General features: G+C 43.5%; 1 protein-coding gene across 1 annotated transcript; it reads left to right on the top strand.

Annotated features, from left to right (window-relative positions):
- The first annotated feature begins 13,408 nt into the window (after positions 1-13,408).
- Fgf16 (fibroblast growth factor 16) lies at positions 13,409-24,015 on the top strand. Its single transcript, XM_060375023.1, has 3 exons — positions 13,409-14,065; positions 21,555-21,658; positions 23,039-24,015. Exons 1-3 carry the CDS (start codon positions 13,792-13,794, stop codon positions 23,282-23,284), a joined length of 624 nt encoding a protein of 207 aa, XP_060231006.1. The 5' UTR covers positions 13,409-13,791; the 3' UTR covers positions 23,285-24,015.
- The last annotated feature ends 267 nt before the right edge of the window (positions 24,016-24,282 follow it).

Below are 24,282 nucleotides of genomic sequence, written 5' to 3'. Positions count from 1 at the left end.
GATGCAAACCCATATATGTGCACACGCGCGCACACACACACACACACACACACACACACACACACACACACTAGCTAAGCTCAAACTATGTGAATTCCCCCTCTTATTTATACAAAAAGATGTTATAAGGCCACTTCATCTCATGTCTGGCATCTCTGTCTCCCTCAGACTATTAGGCTAAAATTATCACTTATATAAAAATTGAAGGGAATTTGAGCTGGGTGATCTGTGATCTCACCTCTCAAGGAGGCAGAGGCAGGAGAGACAGCCTGGTCTGCATAGAGTTTCAGGCCAGTTAGGGCCACACAGCAAAACTCAGCTCCAGGTTGCAGGGAGAGACCTTGAATTTAAAAAGTCAAACTACCTTCAATGTCCCCACCTCCAATTCTAGGGTCCAGATAAGAAAGAAAATCTCTCTGGCTAAGGTGGAAACCTCATCTCACCTTTCTGCTCAGTCTCCTGCAGTGACACTGAGCCCCAAGACTCCTTTGTTCCTGCTGTCAGCTTTACAGCCATCACTTCTATTTTTTTGTTCAGGTTAGTAGGGGCTTCCCTAAATTCACAGATTTACATAAACCCTGAACACCTTAACCCTACAACTCTACACAGTCATATGCAAATGTTTGTACACAGAAATGTATTTTGTGTTGAGGACAGCAAAACATAGTCTCTACCCACACTTCTCCCTCAACACGCGGCCCCACATGCACACAGTCACCATTGATACTCACATTCAGAGTCACACACATCAGCCTGAGACTTGGTACAGGTTGCCAGAGTTAGAGCCACATTCCATAGTGTCCCATTCCTCTCAGAGAACTAACAGATCATTTCACAGAGATGTCATCACCTGCCAACTAACGTCAAGTTACAGCCAGAATAAACGGTCCATTACCTCCCTCGTTACAGGTAGGCCCACAGGAAAAGGACAAAGGAGACTTGTTCCACAGTGTCACTGCAGGAGACTGAGAAGAAAGGTAAGATGGGGGGATTCATCGCAGCCAGAAAGATTTTCTTTCTTCTCTGGACTCTAGTATTGGGGGTGGGGAGATTGAAGGTAGCTTGACTTTTTGAAGACTTCTCAAGCTGTGGGTATCTAAAACAAAAGAAAAAGAAAAAGGAAGGGAAGGGGATGGCGCAAATGTTGCCTTTTTTATTGCAGTGCTGGGAATGGAATCCACCCTTAAGCATGTCAGGCAAGGGATCTGCCATTGACCAAAGACTAATGTTTTAAATTGAGCATTCATCCATGCTTGTCAGGACAATATTTCCTGCTTCGAATAAAGCCTCAATATTCTATAGATAGTGGCTTTTATCATTAGCAATCAATGATGCCAGACTCCAGGTCAAAATTGCACCCTGACCATAGACATGGCTATATGACATTAAACAAGTGACTTTAACCTCTTTATCTTCAGTTTTAATATATGTTAAAAATTGAGATAATAACAGCATCTACTTCATGGTATGAGGACATGATTTAAATTTTTGGAAGGCCTACAGCTGGGATACAAAGCGAATAAACAGTAATTAATATAAAAAATAAAATCAAATTTAGAAAGGCACTTAAAAAAAGTGCCTAGAGCCGAAGATGTTCAATCAATGTGTTATACAAATGAACAGCTCTCCATTTTCCCCAGGCCTCCACTCCCTTACTATTTACTTGCCCACTCAGGGCTGATAGTGTGGTCACCCTGTTTCAGAAAGACAGGCTTTCTGAAGCCCAGAGGGATTCAGTAGCTCAGAAAGATGCACAATGCTAGAGCTGCTTGCTTCAGAGTGACTCCACCAGAAGCCAGGATTTTTATGTACTTTACCTGTTGCCTCAGTGCGAGACACAGAATGTCCTTTTTAAAAATGTATTTGTATTTAATGTAATCACATGTCGCTGTGTGAGTATGTGCACGTGAGTACAGGTGCCTAAGGACCAGAAGCATCAGAAATGCAACCCATGTCCTCTAGAAGAGGAGGCAGTGCCCTCAGAGCCTTCCTGCCCTATAAAACAGGAGCTAAATTTAAGGAAGTTGGGAGGAAAAAAAAATTTATCTGAAGCTGGGAAAAATGTAAATAACGAGAGTAAGAGAGATGGCTCAGCAGGTTAGACACTTGCCACCAATCCTGAGAATCTGAGTTTAATCCCTGAGACCCACCCACGTGGTAAAAGCAGAGAACCAATTCCTAAAGTCTGTCTTCTCATGAATCACACACACACACACACACACACACACACACATTCATGTTTGTGTGCATGTGCAAGCGATAGATAGACAGACAGACAGACAGACAGACAGATAGATAGATAGATAGTAATGTCATCTTAGTATTGCCAAGCACAGTTTTACGTACATGTTACATATTATTTTGTTTAATTTTCATAGCACTTCCTGACATTCTTATCATAGAGAAGAGGAAACTGAGGTTCCAACTCCTAGAATGGCATGGTGCTGTGCTTATGCACTAGGCAGTCTGACACTCAAGACAGAGTGTTCACGAAAAAGAGCACTTGCTGCTCTTGGAAAAGGATTCAGCACCCACAACTCTCTGTCACTCTAGTTCCAGGGGATATGACACCTTCTGACCTCTGCCTGCTTTTGCATATAGATGTGTGTGCATATGTACATTCAAGTACACATACAAACAACATACAAAAAAATGAAAAAAAGAAAAAAAGATGGAGTGTTCACATACAATGGTATTCTGCTGTCCTGCTGTCCTCAGGAAACAGGGAAAAGAGGCAGCACTGAGGTCAGAAGAGGAACACAAGTTCTTTTTGAAGTAAACTGAGGCGGTTTAGCATTTCAATCAAGTACTCACTTCAAATCAAGACTCAGAGCTCCCTGGGTTGCCAGTGAATTGTCATTGACAGAGCTCTTGCCTATCATGTGTAACACCCTGACTTCAGTCTCCAGCCCCACCCTCCAAAAAAAGTACAGCTGGATTTAAGTCCTATCTCTGCTATTAGGGATTGAATCCCTTTGAATCTGTTTCCATATATGCAAAATTGAAATCAAACTATTTATTACAGTTGTGATAAGGCTCACTAGAAATATTAGTTGTAAATCATCCAGGTCAGTATTTAACACATGGTCTATAAACAAGAGCCTTTGATGTCCTTGGTGGTCCTTCCCCATTGAAGCTCTTTCTGGCCCTTCTCTCTTGTGTTTTTCAAGATGTTTCTCTGTATAGCCTTAGCTGTCCTGACCCTTCTTTTAACCACAAAGGAGAAAACATTTATGAGTTGTTGGAAAAACGAACAGCTTGGTGAGGTAGCGGTGCTAGACACAATTTCTTACTTCCAAGTAAGGGTTGTGGATGGTGCACAGGTGAGAGCAGTTTTGTTTTTTTTTTTTTCCAGCAACACCGCCTTCCTCCAGGAACAGGCTGTCAGCTTGTTTCTGACCCCATTCCCAGCTTCACTTAGAGTGGAAGTCACAACCTTCTTTTGTGGGTCATGAGTGTAGTTCAGTGGAAATCTGGCACGGACATGTCTCTGGGTCCGATCCCCGTCGGTGCAAAGAAAAAACGAAGAGGCATGAAATGTGTGGTTCTGTTCCCTCTGATCCGAGGTCCTAGTCTCGTCCCTAGTGAATCAACAGAACACTAGCTGCAGCCTTTCCTCCTCCCTGTCCGTATCTCCTGTGGATCCCGCAAACCATCTCCTGCTAACCTCCCTCACTGTACTCATCACTGCATCCCAGCCCCAAACTCCAGCAGGTCCCTCCGGATAAACCACAGACCATGCCTGCTAAAACACTAGGAAGGGTGCCCACAGATATTCCCTTCTCTCTCTCTTTCACCATGGCCAATCCACTAGCCTAACCCCTCCAAACTGCAATAGAAGACCAGCAGCGGCCTTCCCTCTCCCCTTCCACATATCCTGTGGATTGCACAGACCATCCCCTCCTAACCCCCCTCCTCCTTCTAGTCACTGTATCTCAATCCTCAACTCCAGAAGGCACCCCTTGCTAACCCAAGTGCAGCTCTTCTCAGAGCAACCCTGCTCCTGAGATCCAGTTCTCCCCAGTCTCATTCCCAGCTCTGTAGCCGGAAACCTGCTACAGAGCTGGTCTCTCTTTCTTCTATTACCCTACCCCCAAGGGATCAGAAAGACCTTCTCCCCCAAACTTTCTTCCCCAATTCATCCCAGTTACCCAGCATCTAACAGCAGTAGGCATTCTCTGTGAATACACCAGATGAGTAGGCCAGGAAAACAGGCAACATACAGCCATTACTCTCTATGGAAATTCAGAGAGGAAACAGAAACCAAGGAATATAATACCCACCCAACAAAGACAATCATCACCTGAACTATAATCATCCGAAACCCAGATGCTAAGACACCATTGTAAGAACACAATCAATAATAGCCAGGGCAATATGGCACCACCAGAGCCCAGCTCTCCTGCCACAGCAAGCCCTGAATATTCCAACAAAGCTGAAGCACAAGAAATGGACTTAAAACCACTTCTATGAACATGATAGATGTCCTTAAAGAGGAAATGAATAAATCCCTTAAAGAAATCCAGGAAAACGCAAACAGTGTCATGAAATGAATAAAACTGTTCGAGTCATAAATTTGAAAATAGAATCAATAAAAAATACCCAAACTGAGTAAATTCTGGAAATCAAAAATTCAGGAATCCCAATAGGCACTAGAGAAGCAACTTCACAAACAGATTGCAAGAGATGGAATAAAGAATCTCAGCCATTGACGATATGATAGGAGAAATGGATAAATCAGTCAAAAAAAAATGTCAAATCTAAAAAACTCCTGACACAAAACATCCAGGAAATCTGGGACACAGTGAAAAGACCAAACTTAAGAATAATAGGAATAGAGGAAGAAGAAGAATCCCACCTTAAAGGCACAGAAAATATTTGCAACAAAATCTAATAAGAAAAATTTCCTAACCTATAAAAGAAGATGCCTATAAAGAAAGGTAAAATTAACTTGGAGAACACCCAATAGATTGGACCAGAAAAGAAAGCCCCTTTATCACATAATAATCAAAACCCTAAACATACAGAAGGAAGACTATTAAAAGCTGCAAGGGGGAAAAAATTCCAAGTAACACATAAAGGCAGACCTATTAGAATTACACTTGACCTCTCAATGGAGGCTCTAAAAGCCAGAAGGGACTGGCCAGATGCCAGCCCAGACTACTATACCCAGCAAAGCTTTCAATCACCATAGATGGAGAAAATAAAATATTCCATGGTAAAGTCAAATTTAAACAATATTTACCTATAAATTCAGCCCTACAGAAACAGCTAAAAGCAAAGCTCCAGTCCAAGGAGGTTAAACATGAAAACACAGGAAATAATCTCACACCAAAAGAAGGAAAGCACACACACACATTCATACCACCACCAACAACAACAAAAAGATAATAAGAATAAACAATTGTTGGTCATTGATAGTTCTCAGTATTAATGGTCTCAATTCCTCGATAAAAAGACGGAGACTAACAGAATGGATGGGAAAATAGGCTCCATCCTGCTACATCCAAAAAAAAAAATACACATACACACACACACACACACACACACACATACACACATACCTCAACAACAAGGATAGACATTACCTCAGAGTAAAGGGCTAGAAAAGATATTCCACACAAATGGACCTAAGAAGCAAGTCGGTGTAGCCATTTTAATGTCTAACAAAGTAGACTTCAAACAAAAACTAATTATAAGAGATAAGGACACAAAGTGAATAAGCTGTAATTAATATAAAAAAGTAAAAATTTAATTTAAAAAAGAGAGATAAACTAGTCAAAGGGAAAATCCACCATGATGACATTTCAATTCTTAACATCTATGCCCCCAATACAGGGTACCCCCTTTTGTAAAAGAAACACTACTATAGCTAAAATGACATATTGACCCTCACACACTGATAGTGGGAGACTTAAATACCCTACTTTCACCGAGGACAAATCATCCAGCCAAAAACTAAACAAAGAAATACTTGAGCTAATAGACATTATAAACCAAATAGACCTAACAGATATTTATTGAACATGTTACCCAAAAATGAAAGGATATACCTTCTCCTCAGCACCTCATGGACTGTTCTCCAAGACTGACCACATACTCAAAGCAAGTCTCAACAGATACAAGAAAATTGTAATGACTCCCTGTATCCTATCATACCAGCATGGATTAAAGCTGAATATCATTAACAATAAAAAAAACAGAAAGCTTACAAAATCATGGAAACTGAACAACCCTCTACTGAATGAAAACAAAAAAAAAAAGGTGAAGGCAGAAATAAAAAAAAATTAAAGATTTCTTAGAATTCAATGAAAATGAAGGCATAACATATCGAAACTTATAGGACACAATGAAAGCAGTGCTAAGAGGAACGTTCATAGCACTCAGTACCTACATTTTAAAAATTGGAAAGATCTCATACTAGCAATGTAACAGCATACCTGAAAGCTCTAGAACAAAAAGAAAACACATCCAAGAGGGGTAAACAGCAGGAAATGATCAAACTGAAGGCTAATATTAACAAAATAGAAACAAAGAGAACAATACAAAGAATCAATGAAACAAATAATTAGCTCCTGAGAAAATCAAGAAGATAGACAAGCTCTTATCCAAACTAAGATACAGAGAGAGGATATCCAAATTAACAATATCAGAAAAAAAGAGGGAATAACAACAGACACAGAAGAAATCCAGAGAGTCATAAGAACATACTTTTAAAACCTGTACTCCACCAAATTGGAAACTCTAAGAGAAATGGATAATTTCCTTAAAAGATGTGACTTTCCAAAGTTTAATTGATATCAAATAAACAAATAAATATACCTATAATCTCTAGTTAAACAGAAACCATCATTAAAAGTCTCCCAACAAATAAAAGCCCAGGGCCAGGTGGTTTTATTTCAGAATTCTACCAGACTTTCAAAGAAGTGTTAACACCAATACTCCTCAAATTATTCCACAAAATAGAAAAAGAAAAAAATATTGTCCACTTGATTTTATGAGGCCATGGTTGCCCTGATACCCAAAACACATAAAGATTCAACAAAGAAAGAGAATCACAGACCAATTTTCTTTATGAACATAGATGCAAAAATACTCATTAAATTACTTGCGAACCAAATCCAAAATATATTGAAAAGATCATCCATCATGATCAAGTAGGCTTCATTCCAGAGATGCAGGGATGATTCAGCATACAAAAAAATTATTAAATCTACCATATAAATAAACTGATACAAAATAACCACCTTATCATTTCATCACATGCAAAAAAAATGCCTTTGACAAAATCCAACACCACTTCATGATAAAAGTCCTATAGAGATCAGAGATACAAAGATACTGAAACATAACAAAGGCAATTTACAGCAATCCAATAGCCAACATCAAATTAAATGAGGAGAAACTCAAAGTAATTCCACTAAAATCAGGAACAAGACAAGGCTACCTACTTGCTCTATCCATATTCAATATAGTACTTGAAGTTCTAGCTAGAACAATAAGACAACTGAAGGAGATCAAGGTTATACAAATTAGGAAGGAAGAAGTCAAAGTATCTTTATTTGCAGATGATATGATAGTATACATAAGAGAACCCAAAATTCTACCAGAGAACTCCTACAGCTGATAAACACCTTCAGAAAGGTGGCTGGATACAAAATTAAATTTAAAAAAATCAGCAGCCCTCCTTTATACAAACAATAAATATGCTGAGAACAAAATTAGGGAAACAACACCCTTCACAAATAATATAAAGTACCTTGCTTTAACTCTAACCAACCAAGTGAAAGACTTGTATGAAAAAAAAACTTTAAGTCTCTGAAGAAAGAAATCTAAGAAATCAGAAGATGGAAAGATCTCCCATACTCATGGATTGGTTGGATTAACATAGTTAAAATGGCAATCTTCAGATTCAATGCAATCCCCATCATAATACCAACACTATTCTTTACAGATCTTGAAAGGACAATTCTAAACTTCATGCAGAAAAAAAAAAAAAAAAAAAAAAAAAAAACAGAATAGCTAAAACAATCCTAAACAATAAAAGGACTTCTGGAATCATCACCCACACACCTATGGACACTTAATTTTTTACAAAGAAGCCAAAACCATACAATGGAAAAAAGAACGCATCTTCAAGAAATGGTGCTGCTCTAACTGGATGTCTGCATGTAGAACAATGCGAATAGATCCATATTTATCACACTGCAGAAACTCAAGTCCAAGTGAATGAAAGACTCAACCTAAAACCAGATACACTGAACCTGATAGAAAAGAAAGTGGAGAATACCCTTGAACGCATTGGCATAGAAGACTTCCTGAAGAGAACACTGATATTGCAGACATGAAGATCAACAATTAATAAATGGGACCTCATGAAACTGAAAAACTTCTGGAAAGCAAAAGACACCATCATTTGGACAAAGTGGGAGTTTACAGAATGGAAAAATATTTTTTCCCACTCCACATCCAATAGAGGACTAATATCCAAAATATATAAAGAAGTAAAAAACTAGATATCAAAAAGCCAGTTCATCTAATTTTAAAATGGAGAATGGCTCATCAGTTAAGAGCACTGGCTACTATTCCAAAGAACCCAGAGTCAATTCCCAGCACCCACATGGCAGCTCACAACTGTTTGTGATTCCAGTTCCAGGGAGTATGACACCCTTACACATTCATACATGCAGTCAGAACACCAATGTATGTAAAATAAAAAATAAATAAATTATATTTAAAAGTTTTAAATAGGGAACAGATCTAAACAGAATTTTCAATAGAGGAATCTTAAATGGCTGAGAAGCACCTAAAGAAATGTCCAACATCTTTAGCCATCAAGGAAATGCAAATCAAAACTATTTTGAGATTCCATCTTACACCTGTCAGAATGGCTAAGATCAATAATACAAGTGATGGTTCATGCTAGCAAGGATGTGGAACTTATACAAACTTATACAACCACTTCAGAAATCAATATACCAGTTCCTTAGAAAACTGAGAATCAATCTACCTCACAATCCAGGTATATCAACAACCCCTGGGCATATACCCAAAGGACACTCCATCCTTCCACAAGGACACTTGCTCAGCTATGTTCATTGCAGCTTTATTCATAATATCCAAAATGTGGATACAACCTAGATGTCCCTCAATTGGTAGGAGCAGCCCTGCTAGGCCACAGAGGAGGACTTCGCAGCCATTCCTGAAAATACCTGATAAAACAGGGTCAGATGAAAGGGGAGGAGGTCCTACCCTATCAGTGGACTTGGAAAGGGTCAGGGAGGAGATGAGGGAGGGAGGGTGGAATTGGGAGGGAATGAGGGAGCAGGATACAGGTGGGATATAGAGTTAATAAAATGTAATTAATAGTAATAATAAAATTTAAAAAAGAATGAATACAGAAGTCATAGTACATTTACACAGTGGAGTATTATTCAACTGTTAAAAAAGATAGCATTATGAAATATATAGGCAAATAGATGGAACTAGAAAAAAATCATCCTGAGTGAGGTAACTCAGGCCTAGAAAGAGATGAAATCACTTATAATGGGATATTAGCCATTAAGTAAATGACAACTAAGCTATAATCTGTAAAAAGATAAGGTAAAGATAAGATAAGGTAAAAAAAAAAAAAAAAAGGAAGGCTACAGGGGATATACCTGAGCATATACTTGGGAGGGGGTAATAGAATAGATTTTACAAGTTGACTGGGGGTGGTCCAGGATGGGAGTAAAGGATCAGGTGTGGGGGATGAGATGGGTTGACTAGAGAGCATATGGGAAGAGATAGCTGAAATTGGGGATGAACATAGAAGGTAGTGCTGAAACCTGGTGATCCTAATGAGGATTCCTAGTAATGAGTAGTACAGAGTCTCAACTAGCCATATCTTGTGTCCAAGAAAATCTTCCAGTGGCAGGACTAGGTTGCATCCATTTGACTTGGTGGCCATGGGGTTCCAATGGAGATCACCAGATAACCCAGGCTGTGGCAAAAACAAGAGATTGTTCTCTACAAACCGACAGTAGGGTCCCATTGCAGAGTATAACACCCACACAATTCATTGAACACAGAGAAGTAACCCTACATTCTAGTCTCTGGTTTAAGAAGGTACTTTGCAAGTTACCAAAAGAGAAATGTGGATACCAACCCTGCCACTAAACCTTTCACCTACAATATGTCCTGCCTACAAAATATGCTTAGGCAATGGTGGCACAGAACTTGTAGGAGTAGCCCCAAAATGTCAGATTGACCTAAGGCCCACTCCAGAAAAAGGAACTCACATCCAGTGCTACTTGGGAACCAAGACCCAGAGACTAGATAGTCCAGAAACCTAGGGTAAAACCAAACAATAAAAAAGATTGCTAGTGATATTATACATCTCCACTCATCATCAGAGAGGCTTCCTCTGGTAGCAGATGGGAACAGCCAGACATGCAGAATAGAGTCTAAATGGGAGGTCTCCATCAAATCCTTCCCCTCAGAGCTCAGAATCCCATAGAAGGAGTGGAAAGAGTGTAAGAGCCAAAGGGAATGGAGGACATCAGGAGAACAATACCTTCTGAATCAACTAAGCAAGGCACATATGAGTTCACAGAGGCTGAAGCAGCAAGCACAGGGCCTATATGGACCTACAACAGGTCCTCTGCGTATATATTATAGATATTAGTTTAGTAGTTTTATGGGACTCCTGACTGTCAGAATGAGTGTGCCTCTGACTCTTTTGCTGGTTCTTGGGACTCTTTTTCCTACTGTTGGTTTGCTATGTGCAACTTTGATATGATTGTTTTGCTTTATCTTATTAGATTTTATCCTGTCACATTTTGTTATCTCTTAGAAACCTGTTCTTTTCTAACGAGAGACAGAAATTATCTGGAGGGGAGGGAGGAAAAACTGGGAGGAGGAGAAGGAAGGGAAGTTATAATCAGGATATACTGTATGAAAAAAAGAATATATATGTTCAATAAGATATAAATATATAAAATCTATCTATAAATATATAAAGTATATATTTATATATATCAAAAATATAAAAATAAATGAAATTTGTGGTTTATTTTATCAGAGACATCTACATTTTTATAGTGCATGTTTCTCAAAGCTGTTTCATCTATAGTTTTGCACTTGACTCTTATTAAAATCTTCAAGAATTAGACTTTAACAATTATCTTTTTTCCATTTCTTTGTTACTATTTTCTCCTTTTGAGAAGTGAACCTTCTGACTCTGCAAAACAAACAAACAAACAAACAAACAACAAACCCTTCTTCCCATCTTTGCCTCAGGGCACATTCATTATAAAAGTCACCTTAGCCCAGAATGGGTCCAGGACTCCTACCTAGATCAGCTTTCTCTCTCTACTTCATGAATCCACACATCACCATAAATCTCTGTTTTGTTGTTGTTGTTGTGTCAGTGTCTCATGTAGTCCAGTCTAATCTTGAACTCCTGATCCTCCAATGTGTTGAGATTGCAAGTGTGAGTAACTATGCTCAGCATTTTGGATAATTTCTTTTTGTTTGCCCATTCCTTCATGTGAGACACATTCTTCCTATGCAGCTTGGGCTACCCTCATACTCTCAATCCTACAAGTGGTGGAATTACAGGTGGGTGAAACCACAATAGGCTCTTACTTGGGAAACTTTTAAAGTAAATCAAGACACACTGTAGATTCCTTTATACATGTTCTAATAAGAACTCCACCCTTTCAAAGGTTTTTTTTAATCTTTAAAATTATGTGACATGCATGTGTGCACATGGGTATGGGTGCCTGTAGACACCAGAAGAGGGCATCAGATCCTCTGGTACTGAAATTGCAGGCATAATTGAGACAACATGGGTGGTAGGAACAGAACTTGAGTCCTCTAGAAGAGAAACACTCGCTTTTCATCGCTGAGCCATTTCCTCGAGCCTGTAGATTCCAAGTTTTGCGTTTGTGGATTCATTATAACTGGTTGATAATTTGCATCTGTGTTCTCTGCTGCTAAGAGCATAGCTTTTGAGTACCTACATGTGTCAGGCATTATGCTTGGCCCTGAGCTAAAGAGGCACAGCAGGACCAAGCCACAATGTTGTTCCAACCTACTAATGGCTACGGTTCCAGGAAGTGAGCACGGGGTGCCGGTGGGAGCCTAAGAGTAGAGCCTGAGTTGTGGAGAATCTTGTTTACTCGTTTTTTGTTTTTATTTTTGTTTTTGTATAGTAACACTGAATTTGAACTTGCTGCTCAGAGGGGTCTCCAGCAGGAGGCGCAGGAAAGGCGCGGAAGGGTAGAATTAAGAGTTCAGTCACTACCGGAACCTGGGAAGGCGGCCAGCGCCTGCTGCGCCTGCTGCGTGTGAAAACTGTGAGCAACAACACCATTTGATTAGCAAAAAGGAGGCTGAGCGCCAGAGCCCCCAGAGAGACCGTGGGGTTCAGGTGCGGGGCAGAGGTGGAGGGCCTTAAGGCAGGCAGGCACCTGCTCGCCAGGTCCTCTCCACCCAGACTCTCCTCCTGGCAGCCGCCAGTTCCCACTCCCGACTGCCGCTCTTCCTGATAAAGTATCTTGGAACACGACACAGGACAAAGCAAAGAAACACCTGTTTCCAACAAGAAAAGTGGGGGGAAGCCCCCACCAGACTTCCAATGGCTTCTCCTCGAGCTTGCTCTCCTGAGCCTTGTTAAAAAAAAAAAAAAAAAAACGCCCCCAGAAAGCCACGGAGATCATTTTTCAAAAAGATCGCTTTCTAATTCTTACCTCTCACCCCTCTACGCCTAAGCCACAGCATCCGTTCTTAAAAATCTTCTTTCCCAACTGTGGTTTTCTGCTCCTCCCAGACCCCTTAAGCTCCCCCTCCCCCCCCCCCCCGCGCCCCGTCCCGCTCCTGGCATCTGCTGGGACCTCCACCACCTTGCAGCCCTTACTGTTGCAACTGCTTTCAGCTTCCGGATCTTTTTTCTCAGCCCCCTGCAGATCTACAGGTGGGGAGTGGGACTAGGGGACAGCGGAACAAAGGAACCGGAGCGCTCCTGTCCCAGGCCAGACGCCCTTTTCCGCCGTCACTTTTGGGCTAGAGAAGAGGGGCTCAGCAGAGCGAAGACGCCTTCCCCGAGCCCTGGTCTCAGGCACTTTCCAGAGGGGAGCAACCGGAGGATGTGTGCGTGGGAAGTGGGGATGGTCCTTGGAGCAGACCGACCGGCAGACCCCCAAGGAACTGGCCTGCGTGGCCGTGGGCGCCGATGGCCTCCACGTACTGGGCTCCGTTATTTCATCAGCAGTTTAAGAAAACCTGCCAAAAGCAGTTATGCCTCACTGCAATGTGTAGCTTTTCACTGCCATTTTTTTTTTCATAATAAAAGGGAGTGAAGCTCGCTCGTTTGCTCGCTCCCCCTCCACCCCCCTCTCCCAAAAAGAGCCAAATGGATACGAGAAGGGGGGAAAAAGGGAAAGAACCCACACACCAATCTCTGAGGGGATGCCAGTGAGGTGTGGCTTGTATTTAAATATCCAATATGTCAATGGAAGGGGAGTGGGTACGTATATAAAGTGCCCTTTGCATCTGATAGTTCCACGAAGCCAGCTATGAGAGGCCAGGAGAGATGGATGCGGAGGGGAAGCCGCACTTTAACTGAGAGCAAGGTCAGGAGCGCGCTGCCTCACGCTCCCCGCCGCTGAGAAGTTCTTTGGACGCGAACAGACGTGTGCTGCAGCTAGGCAGAGCGCGGAGCCGAGCAGCGAGCGAGAGCCGCCGACCAGCCCGCGCCCGCCACAAGGAGAGGCAGTTCGCGCCCCGCGGCCCCAGCTCAGCCCCGCAATGGCGGAGGTGGGGGGCGTCTTTGCCTCCTTGGACTGGGACCTGCACGGCTTCTCCTCGTCCCTGGGGAACTTGCCCTTAACTGATTCCCCGGGTTTCCTGAACGAGCGCCTGGGCCAGATCGAGGGGAAGCTGCAGCGGGGCTCGCCCACAGACTTCGCCCACCTGAAGGGAATCCTGAGGCGCCGCCAGCTCTACTGCCGCACGGGCTTCCACCTGGAGATCTTCCCCAACGGCACGGTGCACGGCACCCGCCACGACCACAGCCGCTTCGGTGAGGACGCAGCCAGGGTGGGGGTGGGAGAGGTGGGTGGACCGCATAAGGGAGAGCCGACAGCGAGGGGTTGTCGTGCAGGGGCCCCGCTGAGCCTCCCCGGGTCGGGTGCGGTCCGGGCCCGTCGGGGCAGGACACGGTGGCAGGGCCCTAAGCCTCGTGGCGCCCCGGGGACCCCCGCGCCCCGCGACGCTCCGGGAGGGGGCGGAGGCGCATGGCGGCTCGGCCTCTTCCAGCCGCTCCACCCTCCCTCCTCCTGGAGCTAGGGGATCCTTGGGAGAGCCCAACGTCGGGCCTCGGATGGAAGCAGGTGGAGCCTGGAGAGTGAGAGTCCTCGCCTAGGAGGCAGGGGACTGCGGCTGGCATACCCTCGAGGGTGGCAGGCGCGTCTCGGGGGATCGCCCAAAGCAGGAACCGCCACGGGCCATGGGCCACGGGGCGTGGTGGATCCGTGTCCCGCACCCGAACCACTTTTATCTGGCGGGGACCCTGCAGTCATGACACTGGTCATCCTTGGGATAGCTCTGCCTAGGGAAGGAGCCAATCCAGTCAGTAAGGCATGAGCCGGATATCTGAGAATCTAGGAGAAACTCGCTGTGTCCTTAGCGTAAGAACAAATCTTGGGCATCTTTTGCCCAGAACTAACGCCTTGCCCACGTGAAGAAACTGTTCTGAGCCCACTGCCAGCCCCAGAAACAGGTGTCCCTTGGGCCCAGGACAGGAAATGTCTAATCTCCAGGCAGGATTGCCTCTGCCTGCCCGCAACTGTACAGATTGTTCAGAGCAAACAGCTGCCTTCTCACATACAGAACTAATTACACGATTAATATGAACCTTGATCTGGGACGGAAGTCCTTAGGTTTCTAAGCAAGGTTAGAAATTACTGAAGGTTCCCTCTTCAGTAATTTGCCATTCTTTTTATTTTCGATTTCTTACTCTTTATTAAGCTATGAAGCAGGTGCTGTGACAGCTACACTTCTGTGTCTTCTGCTTCCTTCCAAGGTCCTTGTAATGCAAAAAGGGCACTTTCTACTCCCAAGCCAGTATGGAAGCTCTTCCTACCCTCAAACAGAACATCGTTAATTTTTTCCCATCTTCCCATTCTACATACTTTCCTAGAACTTCATATGGAATACTCAGTGAGAGAGAGGAAGGAAGGAAGGAAGGAAGGAAGGAAGGAAAAGAAAGAGAAAGAAAGAAAGAAAGAAAGAAAGAAAGAAAGAAAGAAAGAAAGAAAGAAAGAAAGAAAGAAAGAAAGAAAGAAAGGGGGGGGCAGACAATTGCCAGCTTAAGGCCGAGCCTAGCAAACAACTAGGACCAGGGTTGGTCTTCCTTGCTGGGAGCAGGCAGGAACCCTAATGAGGTCTATGTCATCCTGGAAAAATGCACTCAAACAGAGCTAGAGTACAGTAGGTTGGGAGGGGTAATGGAGGGGTGCAGGTGTCTGTATAAACTTGCAGCAGGTCCTCAAAAGGGTGATGAGGTGGGGTGGGAGGAGAGGGAGTGTTAGCTTGGCTTCTTTCCCTTCCATCACTTGTGATTTTGCAGTCCCCCTTTTGTTCCTCCTCATAAGGAGTCCCAGGATTCCCACCCTGAACTCAAGAGGCTCCCAGAAATGGCCTAAAGATATTGGACTAGTTCGTATATAAAAGAAGCATATATGTGTGCACAGTTATGTGTATAAATATAAAAGCAAAGTCACGGAATGATGGTGAGACATGGGGCAGGGGCGTTGAAATGGGTGAAACTGCATTGCTCCCAGTTGCTCCAAGTGTTTGTCCGTCTCCGTGCTTGAGCTGAGCCCAATAGCCTGCAAGGTCGACATAAATCAGTAATAGGCTTTTGGGATAAGTGGTCTTTAATTGCCTCCCTAAAGACACATTTTGATTTCTTTTCATCTCCCAGACCTGCTAAGGGTGTTAAGTTTAAGGAGAAACCAAAGGAAGTAAAGCTGGCTGAGGAGGGATGTTTACACTGCTGCTTAACTGGCTTGCTTTGGGCTTGGGTTTGGCCTTTTAGAAAAACCAAGTCGCCTGAGACCACCACCACATCACCTTTTCCCTTCCCTGCTTCCCTGAGTTTTTGGTAGTTACCAGTATTTCCAGGAAAGGAAATGATAACTGGTCAAAGCTGTCTCTTTGTAACCTCCCCTGCCAACTTTCAAACACGCTCTTATTCAGTTTAGCTTTTGGCACAGGACGAGGTGGTGGTTGAGTTCGCTCACACTTTCTGCCCTCCACATTTGAGTTAATCAGCCAAGTATTCAATAAATCGAAACTTTAACATTCCATAAGTGCTTTAGCAGTCAACATTCCAGCAGGGTAAAGTAGGCCAGACTTAAGATATAAAATATTATAGATTTCTGCTTGGAGGGAAGGAGGGAGTCTCCAAAGGCCATGTAAAGTAAATAGCTATTTGTTGTAATTGGAGAGCAGGGCCCCCAAGGAATACCCAGGAATCCATGTGTTCTAAACAAGGTAGGCTGAGCCCAAGTGCAGCCGCGACTCCAAATAATAACCTGTTGGCATTGCACATGCTCCCTGCTCTCCATCTGCAGTTGGTAGCCAGGAGTGTTTCAGTCCCTGCCTGGCTGGTGGCATTTATGTGAGGTTCACAGGAGCCTGGCATTCCTGAGGGGCACCTGTGGACTGACAGAGCCAGCCTTGGGAGCCAGACTCCAGTAGAGGCCTCCTGCCAGGTGGGATGGAGCAGGCTGCTGCAGCTGCTTTGGGTTTTAAGCAATCTGGTTCTTATTTGGCAAAGGGCCAGGGCAGCACTGTCTTGGCCCCCAAGGTCTGACAGGATGGCTGAGGGAACCAGATTAAATGACACATTAACCAGTCATCTAGCTAGGTTCTGAAACAGTGGGGCCCAGGACAGATCCATTTTGATTGAGGCCCTGGGGAGAGAGGTGTAAGAAGAGAAGAGTCTGGAAACTGTCAAGAAAATGCCAGAGCATAAGGTGGGCAGGTCAAGATGAGGCAGAGAAGACAGAGGTCCCTGGGCCTTGAAGGGGTGAGAGAACTGACGACAGACTTTGTCTACTTAATACTTTGCCTCGGTACTTTTCTGTTAACACCCCTGTCCAGCTGTAGCTGGGAAAACATGAAAATGGCTTGTTTTCTCTCCCCTCTCATGCTGGCTTGGATTCAGGAGAAGGTTTAGAAATATCTGTTCCATCATCATGTGCCACCGGGTTCCCACAGTCTGAATCCAACTAATAGGAAAGTTGGCAAAAGCAAATGATGCCCAAAGACAGCTGGGCAGGGATGATTCCAGCTGTTGGAGACCCCTGTTACTGGACACAACCCAAGCAACATCCTGTATGATCTGTCCTTTGGCATCGTGGTTCACAGAGAGTTGGGGAAAAAACTGTGGTGACTCAAATGGCCACACCTCTTGGGTTTCATGATTTTGTTCTCACACTAGGTCTCTCAAAGTGAGATCACAGACTGCCCTATGCTACTTAATGAGCTCAGAGTAGTCTGAGACACGGGATACTTAGAGAAGAGGGAACTGCTGCTATTGGAGGCAGAGAGGCAACCTGCCCTAGCCAAACAAAGCCCTTTAGTAACAAAGATTGGTGTCCCTCCGAGTTTAGCACCCGGCATGGAATCAAGGCATGGTGTGTATCTCCTTTCCAGACAGGCCACTCTACTTTGAGCATGCTTCTGTGTTTCCACGGCCCTCTTTAGACACACTAAAGCCAAACAAAGAACCCCAGCGTGATCCTGCCAGGACAGAGCAGAGGATAGTTCCTGCTCGAATATTAGTAACTAGATCCCTCTGAATACAGCCTACTCCACTTTTTTTTCCTATTTTCACACTAGGTTTTGAATTATTTTTAATTTTTAAAAAAGCATAAAGGTGCACAGTCTTTAGTCCCGACACCTAGGAGATAGAAGCAGGAAGATCAGGAGTTCAAGGTCATATTTAACTGCATAGAGAGTTCACTTTCAAGACCAACCTGAACTATGTACTTAAAAACAAAAAACAAATTTAAATCATTTAAGGCAGTGTTTCACTATGTGCCCCAGGCTGGCCTTAAATTTGGGATCTCCCTGGGATTATAATCCTGTGTCCATTTCCCTGGTGTTTGTCTGTTTGTTTGTTTGTTTGCTTTGTTGTTGTTGTTGCTCTTTTATTTTGTTTTAGTTTTATGTTTTCCAGATAAGCTCTCCCTGTATATCCCATGCTGGTCTTGAATTACCTATCTTCCTGCCTCCAAACCCCACTTAATAGCAGCACAGTTGTATGCCTCCACCCCCAGATAATGTTGACCTGTTTTGTTTTGACTTAGCTTTTTGAAATATTATTTTCAGTCATGTGGATTGGGGAGGAAGGGAGCAGCACCAGCACATGTGTGGAGATAAGAGGGTACATTCAGGAGTCTTCTATCATGTGAGTCCCAGGGATCAAACTCAGGTTGGAGGCCAGGCAGCCGTCAACTTTATCCACTGAGCCGTCTTGCCAGTCAGATTTTAAACTTTAAAAATTATCATTACGTTTTATTTCTTTTGTGTGTGTGTGTGTGTGTGTGTGTATGAGAGAGAGAGAGAGAGAGAGAGAGAGAGAGAGAGAGAGAGAGAGAATGAGTGAGGGGGTGTTGGGCAAGGCATGTCTACCACCCACAGCCGCATGTGTTGTGTGGAGGTCAAAAGGACAGTTTAGGGAAGTTCTACCTGGTGGGTCCCTGGAATTGAATTCAAGTGGGCCGGCTTGGAAGCAGGTGCCTTTATCTGCTGAGCCATTTGTTAACCCTATATTAGCTATATTAGCATTTCAATAATTTTGCTAATGAACATAGTAATGAGCCAACTGTTCAATGAAATCCCGGAAGCCATTGCTATTTAAATTTCACCGGGTCACATTTCCTCACTGTAAAGACAGGCAGACTTACATATAATTAAAATACACACAACATACACTGAGTACTGGGTTCAATCTCCAGCACCAAAACCACAAATTTTTGAAGTGCACAGAAATACAAAGGTACACATACTCTGAAGAGAAAACACAGCAGTTAGGGGAGACCACCATGGTAGATTCCTTACCTGGCATGTGCAAGGCCCTGAGTTCAATTTTGAAGTGGCAGGTGCATAGGGGTAGGCTACAGAGATGTAAAGAGGGAGATGGATGGTGGAAAAGCCCTCAGACAAAGCAACTATGGTAAGAAGCTGTGAACAAAGGAGTGAGGTTAAGCATGTGCATGTGAGGCTCACCTTCCCTTAACAAAACCCCGAACACAAATATTCTGTGAAGCTGGTTTGGGGGACCAAGGTACAATAATTTCTACTGGCTATAATTATGCTTATTCTGTTGGAACCACCCATTTTCCACCCTTTTGAAACCTCTTTGGATCTTAATTGTCATTTCTCTCAGCTGTACGTCTTCCTGAGTTAAGGGAGCTTCTGAACCTCCTATGTTCTCTTATGAGTTGTTTATCAAAATGCCTTATCAGGGCAGAGCCTCCTTCAGACAATTGATGGTTTGTGTTCATGAAGTCAGTGCTTGATTAGCCCCCATCTAATCACTGCCTGCCCCTTCCTTCCTTACCATCATATGGCATTCTCGTCCTGAACCGATCTGCATTGTATATAATAGCGGCTAAGGATCAGGAGCCTGACAAGATCCCTAACCCCAAAGTCAAAGCACTTGCTGCACATGCCTGAGAACTAGAGGTCAGTCCCTGGATCCCAGACTAGAGAGAAGTGATTTGCCAAAATTGTCCTCTGATCTCTACCCGTGTGCCATGCATGGTACATACAACAACAACAATAAGACACTTTTTAAAGTTATTAATAATCAGAATGAAGATAAGACTCAGAGGATATGAATGTGAAAACCAAATGAACAACCCTTAATGTCCCATAGACTAGTGGCAAAACTATAGATCCTTCAAATAGATCTGAGTGAGCCATGCAAGTACATACTGCCAAAGGCACCATGATTGAAAGAATGCCTGACCATTGCCAGCTGAGCCACTAGAGCAACATAGAAAACTTCCTGTTGGTGTTTTCAATTCAATTGCAGAACACAGTGCTTGTAAGTTTTGACTTTAGCGCTTGGGAGACAGAGGCCGAAGATTAGTCTGAGCTACACTGCCAGACACTTTCCCACTTATTTAAAAAAAAATCTTTCTCTTATCACATTTACATATTTATACTTTGTGTATGTGTGAGAGACACACACACAGAGGGATTTGATGTGATGCGCATGCCATGGCACACAAGTAGAGGTTAGAGTCCGTTCTCTCCTTCTATCATGTGGGTCTCAGGAATCAAAATCAAATCATCAGGCGTGGTAGCAAGCACCTTTTCTACTCTCTGAGTCATCTAAACGGCCTCAAAATTCTTATCTTGTGGGATCAGCTCTACCTCCTATGTAGAATATTCAAAATATTACTCCTACTAATTGTACTTTTGGCACGAAAGATAGCTTAGATGTGTGAGCTCGGTGTATGCTTTCAGACAGTTGTGTTGAGTTTTTGCTCTCGGCTAAAAATGTGGTTAGAGAGATGAATATTGAAGAATATAGTTGTTAACATTCACCTGGGTAATAAATGTATTTTAAAACAAAATTATGAATTCTTCAGTATACCAGGATTTAGTTTCTGTATCCCTTTATGTGCTACATAACTGATTTTCTTTTTCTCATGGGGTAAATGAAAACATTTTCAAGTCTTCACCTCTAACCTTGTCAGTTAAAAAGACATTTCTAATTTCTTCCTTTTCCCCTTAAAGTTGCAACATCTCAAATCGGTATGGAGTCCAATACTACCTGCCAACTCAGCCATGGCTCAACTTTAACAGGCTTCTCAGTTTGGGGCTGAACAAGCTGAGAATGCTTTTCAAACCAACTTTTCCCTCCTGCCATAAACAGGATGAGCAAACTTACTGCATGACCTGTGTGGCATTCGTTAGAGTCAGTTACAGGCAGTTGACAGCCCCATGTGGTTTTTAAGGACATGAGAACTGAGAGGGTGAAAAATATACTCAGCCTAGAGGACAGCAGGAAAATGCAGGGGGGTGTCAGGGACTACAATGATGCCTTAATTATGGAGCATTTGTTAGAAAGCCTTCCCGTGGTTTCTTTGCCTGAGAAGCATGGGAGTTCTAGTGGTAGAACTCTTTCCTAACATGCTCAGGGCCTCAAGTTCCAACCCTAGCACCACAAAGAAGAAAATCACACATCTAAGAGTATTAAGTAGAGGAAGGGATTTGGGATTTGTTTCCCCATTTTATACATGGAAATACTGAGGCTTGAAGAGGTTGAGCACCTTCCCCTGAGCTTCTCTTTTTTTTTTTTTTTTTTTTTTTTTTTTTTTTGCTGCAGAAGACGGTTTCATCAGATGATTCTCCATGGATACCCAGGGTTGCCTGTAGTTGGGGGGGGGAGGGTAAATGACTGGTAGCTAGCTCATATCACCTGAACAGCTTTCTCCTAGCTCCATGTCAGAAACGGAATGGTGGTGTCATTTTTGTCCCAGGAATTCTGGAATTTATCAGCTTGGCTGTGGGCCTGATCAGCATCCGAGGAGTGGACTCTGGCCTGTACCTAGGAATGAATGAGCGAGGAGAGCTATATGGATCGGTAAGTTTCAGCTTTTCTGTTTATCAGAGGCTATCACTACCGATGTTTGGACAGCCTAGAGCAAAACGATAAAATTGTTTCTCTAGCACCTGACAAAAAAAAAAAGCCCTTTCCTTATATGACTGTAAAGGATTTGCATCTTCTTGTTCCTGGCTGCCCAGAGCCTTGCGCCACCATGCTTCTTCACTTGTTCAGCCCTCCATCCAAACAAGGCTTTCTGTGATACTTTTGCTTTCATAGTTTCCGTTAGAGTGCCTGCTAGTGCTATGATAACAGGAAGCCACGCTGGCTTGTCAGTAGATGCTTGGGGTTTGGGGCATTAATGTGTTTAAAGTGTATATCTTAGTTTCAGTGGGTCCCCAGAGCAGTAGCTGATGAGCAGGCACAAAAATAATATACAGTGCAAGAGCCACCCTTCCAGTAAGGATTCTAAAGTTAGTAACCCAGTCCCTGGTTTCCAGATTGCTTCAGCTGAGCCCCAAAGGCCAAATAACACCAACAAATGAAGAATGAGGGTTCCAGGGACTGGTGACAGCCCCAACCCCTAGGTAGGAATGGGCTGGCTGCAATTCATTTTCTGTGTTCTGGAAGCTAGCCCAGCACTGGGCATGGTAAGTGACTTTGCTGACCTTAACCCTTTCAGAAGATTCCAGTATTCTGGTTTGGACTTTTGAGTCACATAGCATGCTTTCTGGCTGGCTATACCCCATAAAATCAGAACACATTTTTCCCTGACACCTTGGAGATAGGCCTGTCCCCAGCACTCAGTATCGGGCACCCCAGCAAGCAGTATGGAGGCCCAGATAAAGTATGAGAAGGGCCGGGAAGCAGGAGGACCCAGGAGCTGCCAGCTTGAAGTAGCCAGATTGGAGGAGCTTTTCAAGGAGATCTTTTCTGAGCTTTCCAACTGACAGGCTGCTCATTAGGAGCGATCACAGCTCACCTCCCATGCAGCTTTATATAGACCCATGGTCTTTGCCTGCCAGTTGATGTGGGTGACTGTAATCTCAATGCCTTCGAACATTACCAACCATAAGTAGGAAGTGAGCTTGGTGGGTGCCAGAGGGGCATTGGAAAGCCGTCATGGAAATTCTGGGGTTTAAAGAGCCAGCCAGAGCCAGCTCCTCCAAATCTCCTCCCTTCAAGAAAGATCACACCCAAAAAAACATTTTTGTGTGGCTCATGAAAGGGGATAAAGAAGCTACAATTGGGAGGGTTTTTATACTGCTTGGAAGAAAGACACCTTGGTCACATGGGGAGACAGGACTGAAATTTTCTAATCTCAATGTGCTGTTGCTATTTCAGGGTTTCTCCACCAGCAAGCTGGGATGGGAGGACAAGTCATATAATGAGCTCTGCTTTATTTTCTCACCCTCACAGAAGAAACTCACACGCGAATGTGTTTTCCGGGAACAGTTTGAAGAAAACTGGTACAACACCTATGCCTCCACCTTGTACAAACACTCGGACTCGGAGAGACAGTACTATGTGGCCCTGAATAAAGACGGCTCACCCCGGGAGGGATACAGGACTAAACGACACCAGAAATTCACTCACTTTTTACCCAGGCCAGTAGATCCTTCTAAGTTGCCCTCCATGTCCAGAGACCTCTTCCGCTATAGGTAAAGGACCTCTGGTGCCACCTCTGTGACCCATGTACTCTGTGGCCATGGTTGGCTCTGCAAACTTTATACTCGTAGCTTTTCCATTTTTCCTTCCTATCAATTAGATAACAGAGAAGCACTTACTGTTCAACTTGACCCAGCTGTCACCTTGTTCAAAGTGTATATCAAGGTTGGGTTATTTTTGGGGAGGGACATGGGGGGAGGGGTAGTGTCGAGGGAATCTTGTATATACTTTTTTGCTTTACTCATGTTCTTTCCCGTGAGCTGGCATGACAAGAACGGGAGCCCCTACTAAGGGCCAAGGCCTTCTTGCCTCACGATCTACCCAGATACCTTGAGATGTGGTGCAAACGAACGACCAAGAACTCTGCCGCAGATGCTACCTAAAAGAGCTTTGGGAGAGAGTCATGTGGAAAATCCTAGGGGCTCCAGCCCTGCTGCAAGCCATCCCTGCCCTGGCTCTGCAGATCTCTCATTCGTCCTGACATGCAGTCTTCCTGCCACCGGAAGTGGGAGATATGGGGTAGGTTGTAAGGAAATGATATTAAAATGTAAGCATGGATACTGTGCATAAGGACAAACTATTTATGAAATGTATATGCTATTTATTTTATATATTTATTTATTTCAAAATAATTTTATTTTTAATGAGAGATGCTGTGACTGGATTTTCATCAGAAAGAATAAGGTCCTACTGAAACAGGAAAAAAAATGAGTTATTAAAGGCTTTTATTGGCAATAAAATTGTCTTTATATTATAAACCAGTGTCTAATTCTATTGATTTGTACATTCAGTAGAATGAAAAGGCTAGCCAGCCGCTTTTTCTTCAGGTCATTAGAATTCTCAATGGCAGGCTCATGCAGCTTGAGTTAAGTGACCCCCATCATCCAGCGTGGTAGCATTATCTAGGGGCCTACTTCAAGACCTAGTGCTCTGGTCCCATGACTTATTGGATCTTTAGGAAAGCCCCAACCAACAGTTCTTACCGAAGCTCCCAT

The sequence above is a fragment of the Meriones unguiculatus genome, chromosome X, assembly GCF_030254825.1.
Source record: "Meriones unguiculatus strain TT.TT164.6M chromosome X, Bangor_MerUng_6.1, whole genome shotgun sequence".
Taxonomy (NCBI): Eukaryota; Metazoa; Chordata; class Mammalia; order Rodentia; family Muridae; genus Meriones; species Meriones unguiculatus.
Note: the sequence above shows the minus strand (reverse complement) of the source record. Positions and strands in the feature narration are given on the sequence as shown.

Excerpts from the sequence above, each read along its gene's own strand:
- Fgf16 (XM_060375023.1), top strand. The coding sequence starts at position 13,792 with ATGGCGGAGGTGGGGGGCGTCTTTGCCTCCTTGGACTGGGACCTGCAC. Across the intron at positions 14,066-21,554 it reads CCACGACCACAGCCGCTTCG|GAATTCTGGAATTTATCAGC; the intron begins GTGAGGACGCAG and ends TTTTTGTCCCAG. Across the intron at positions 21,659-23,038 it reads GAGGAGAGCTATATGGATCG|AAGAAACTCACACGCGAATG; the intron begins GTAAGTTTCAGC and ends TCACCCTCACAG.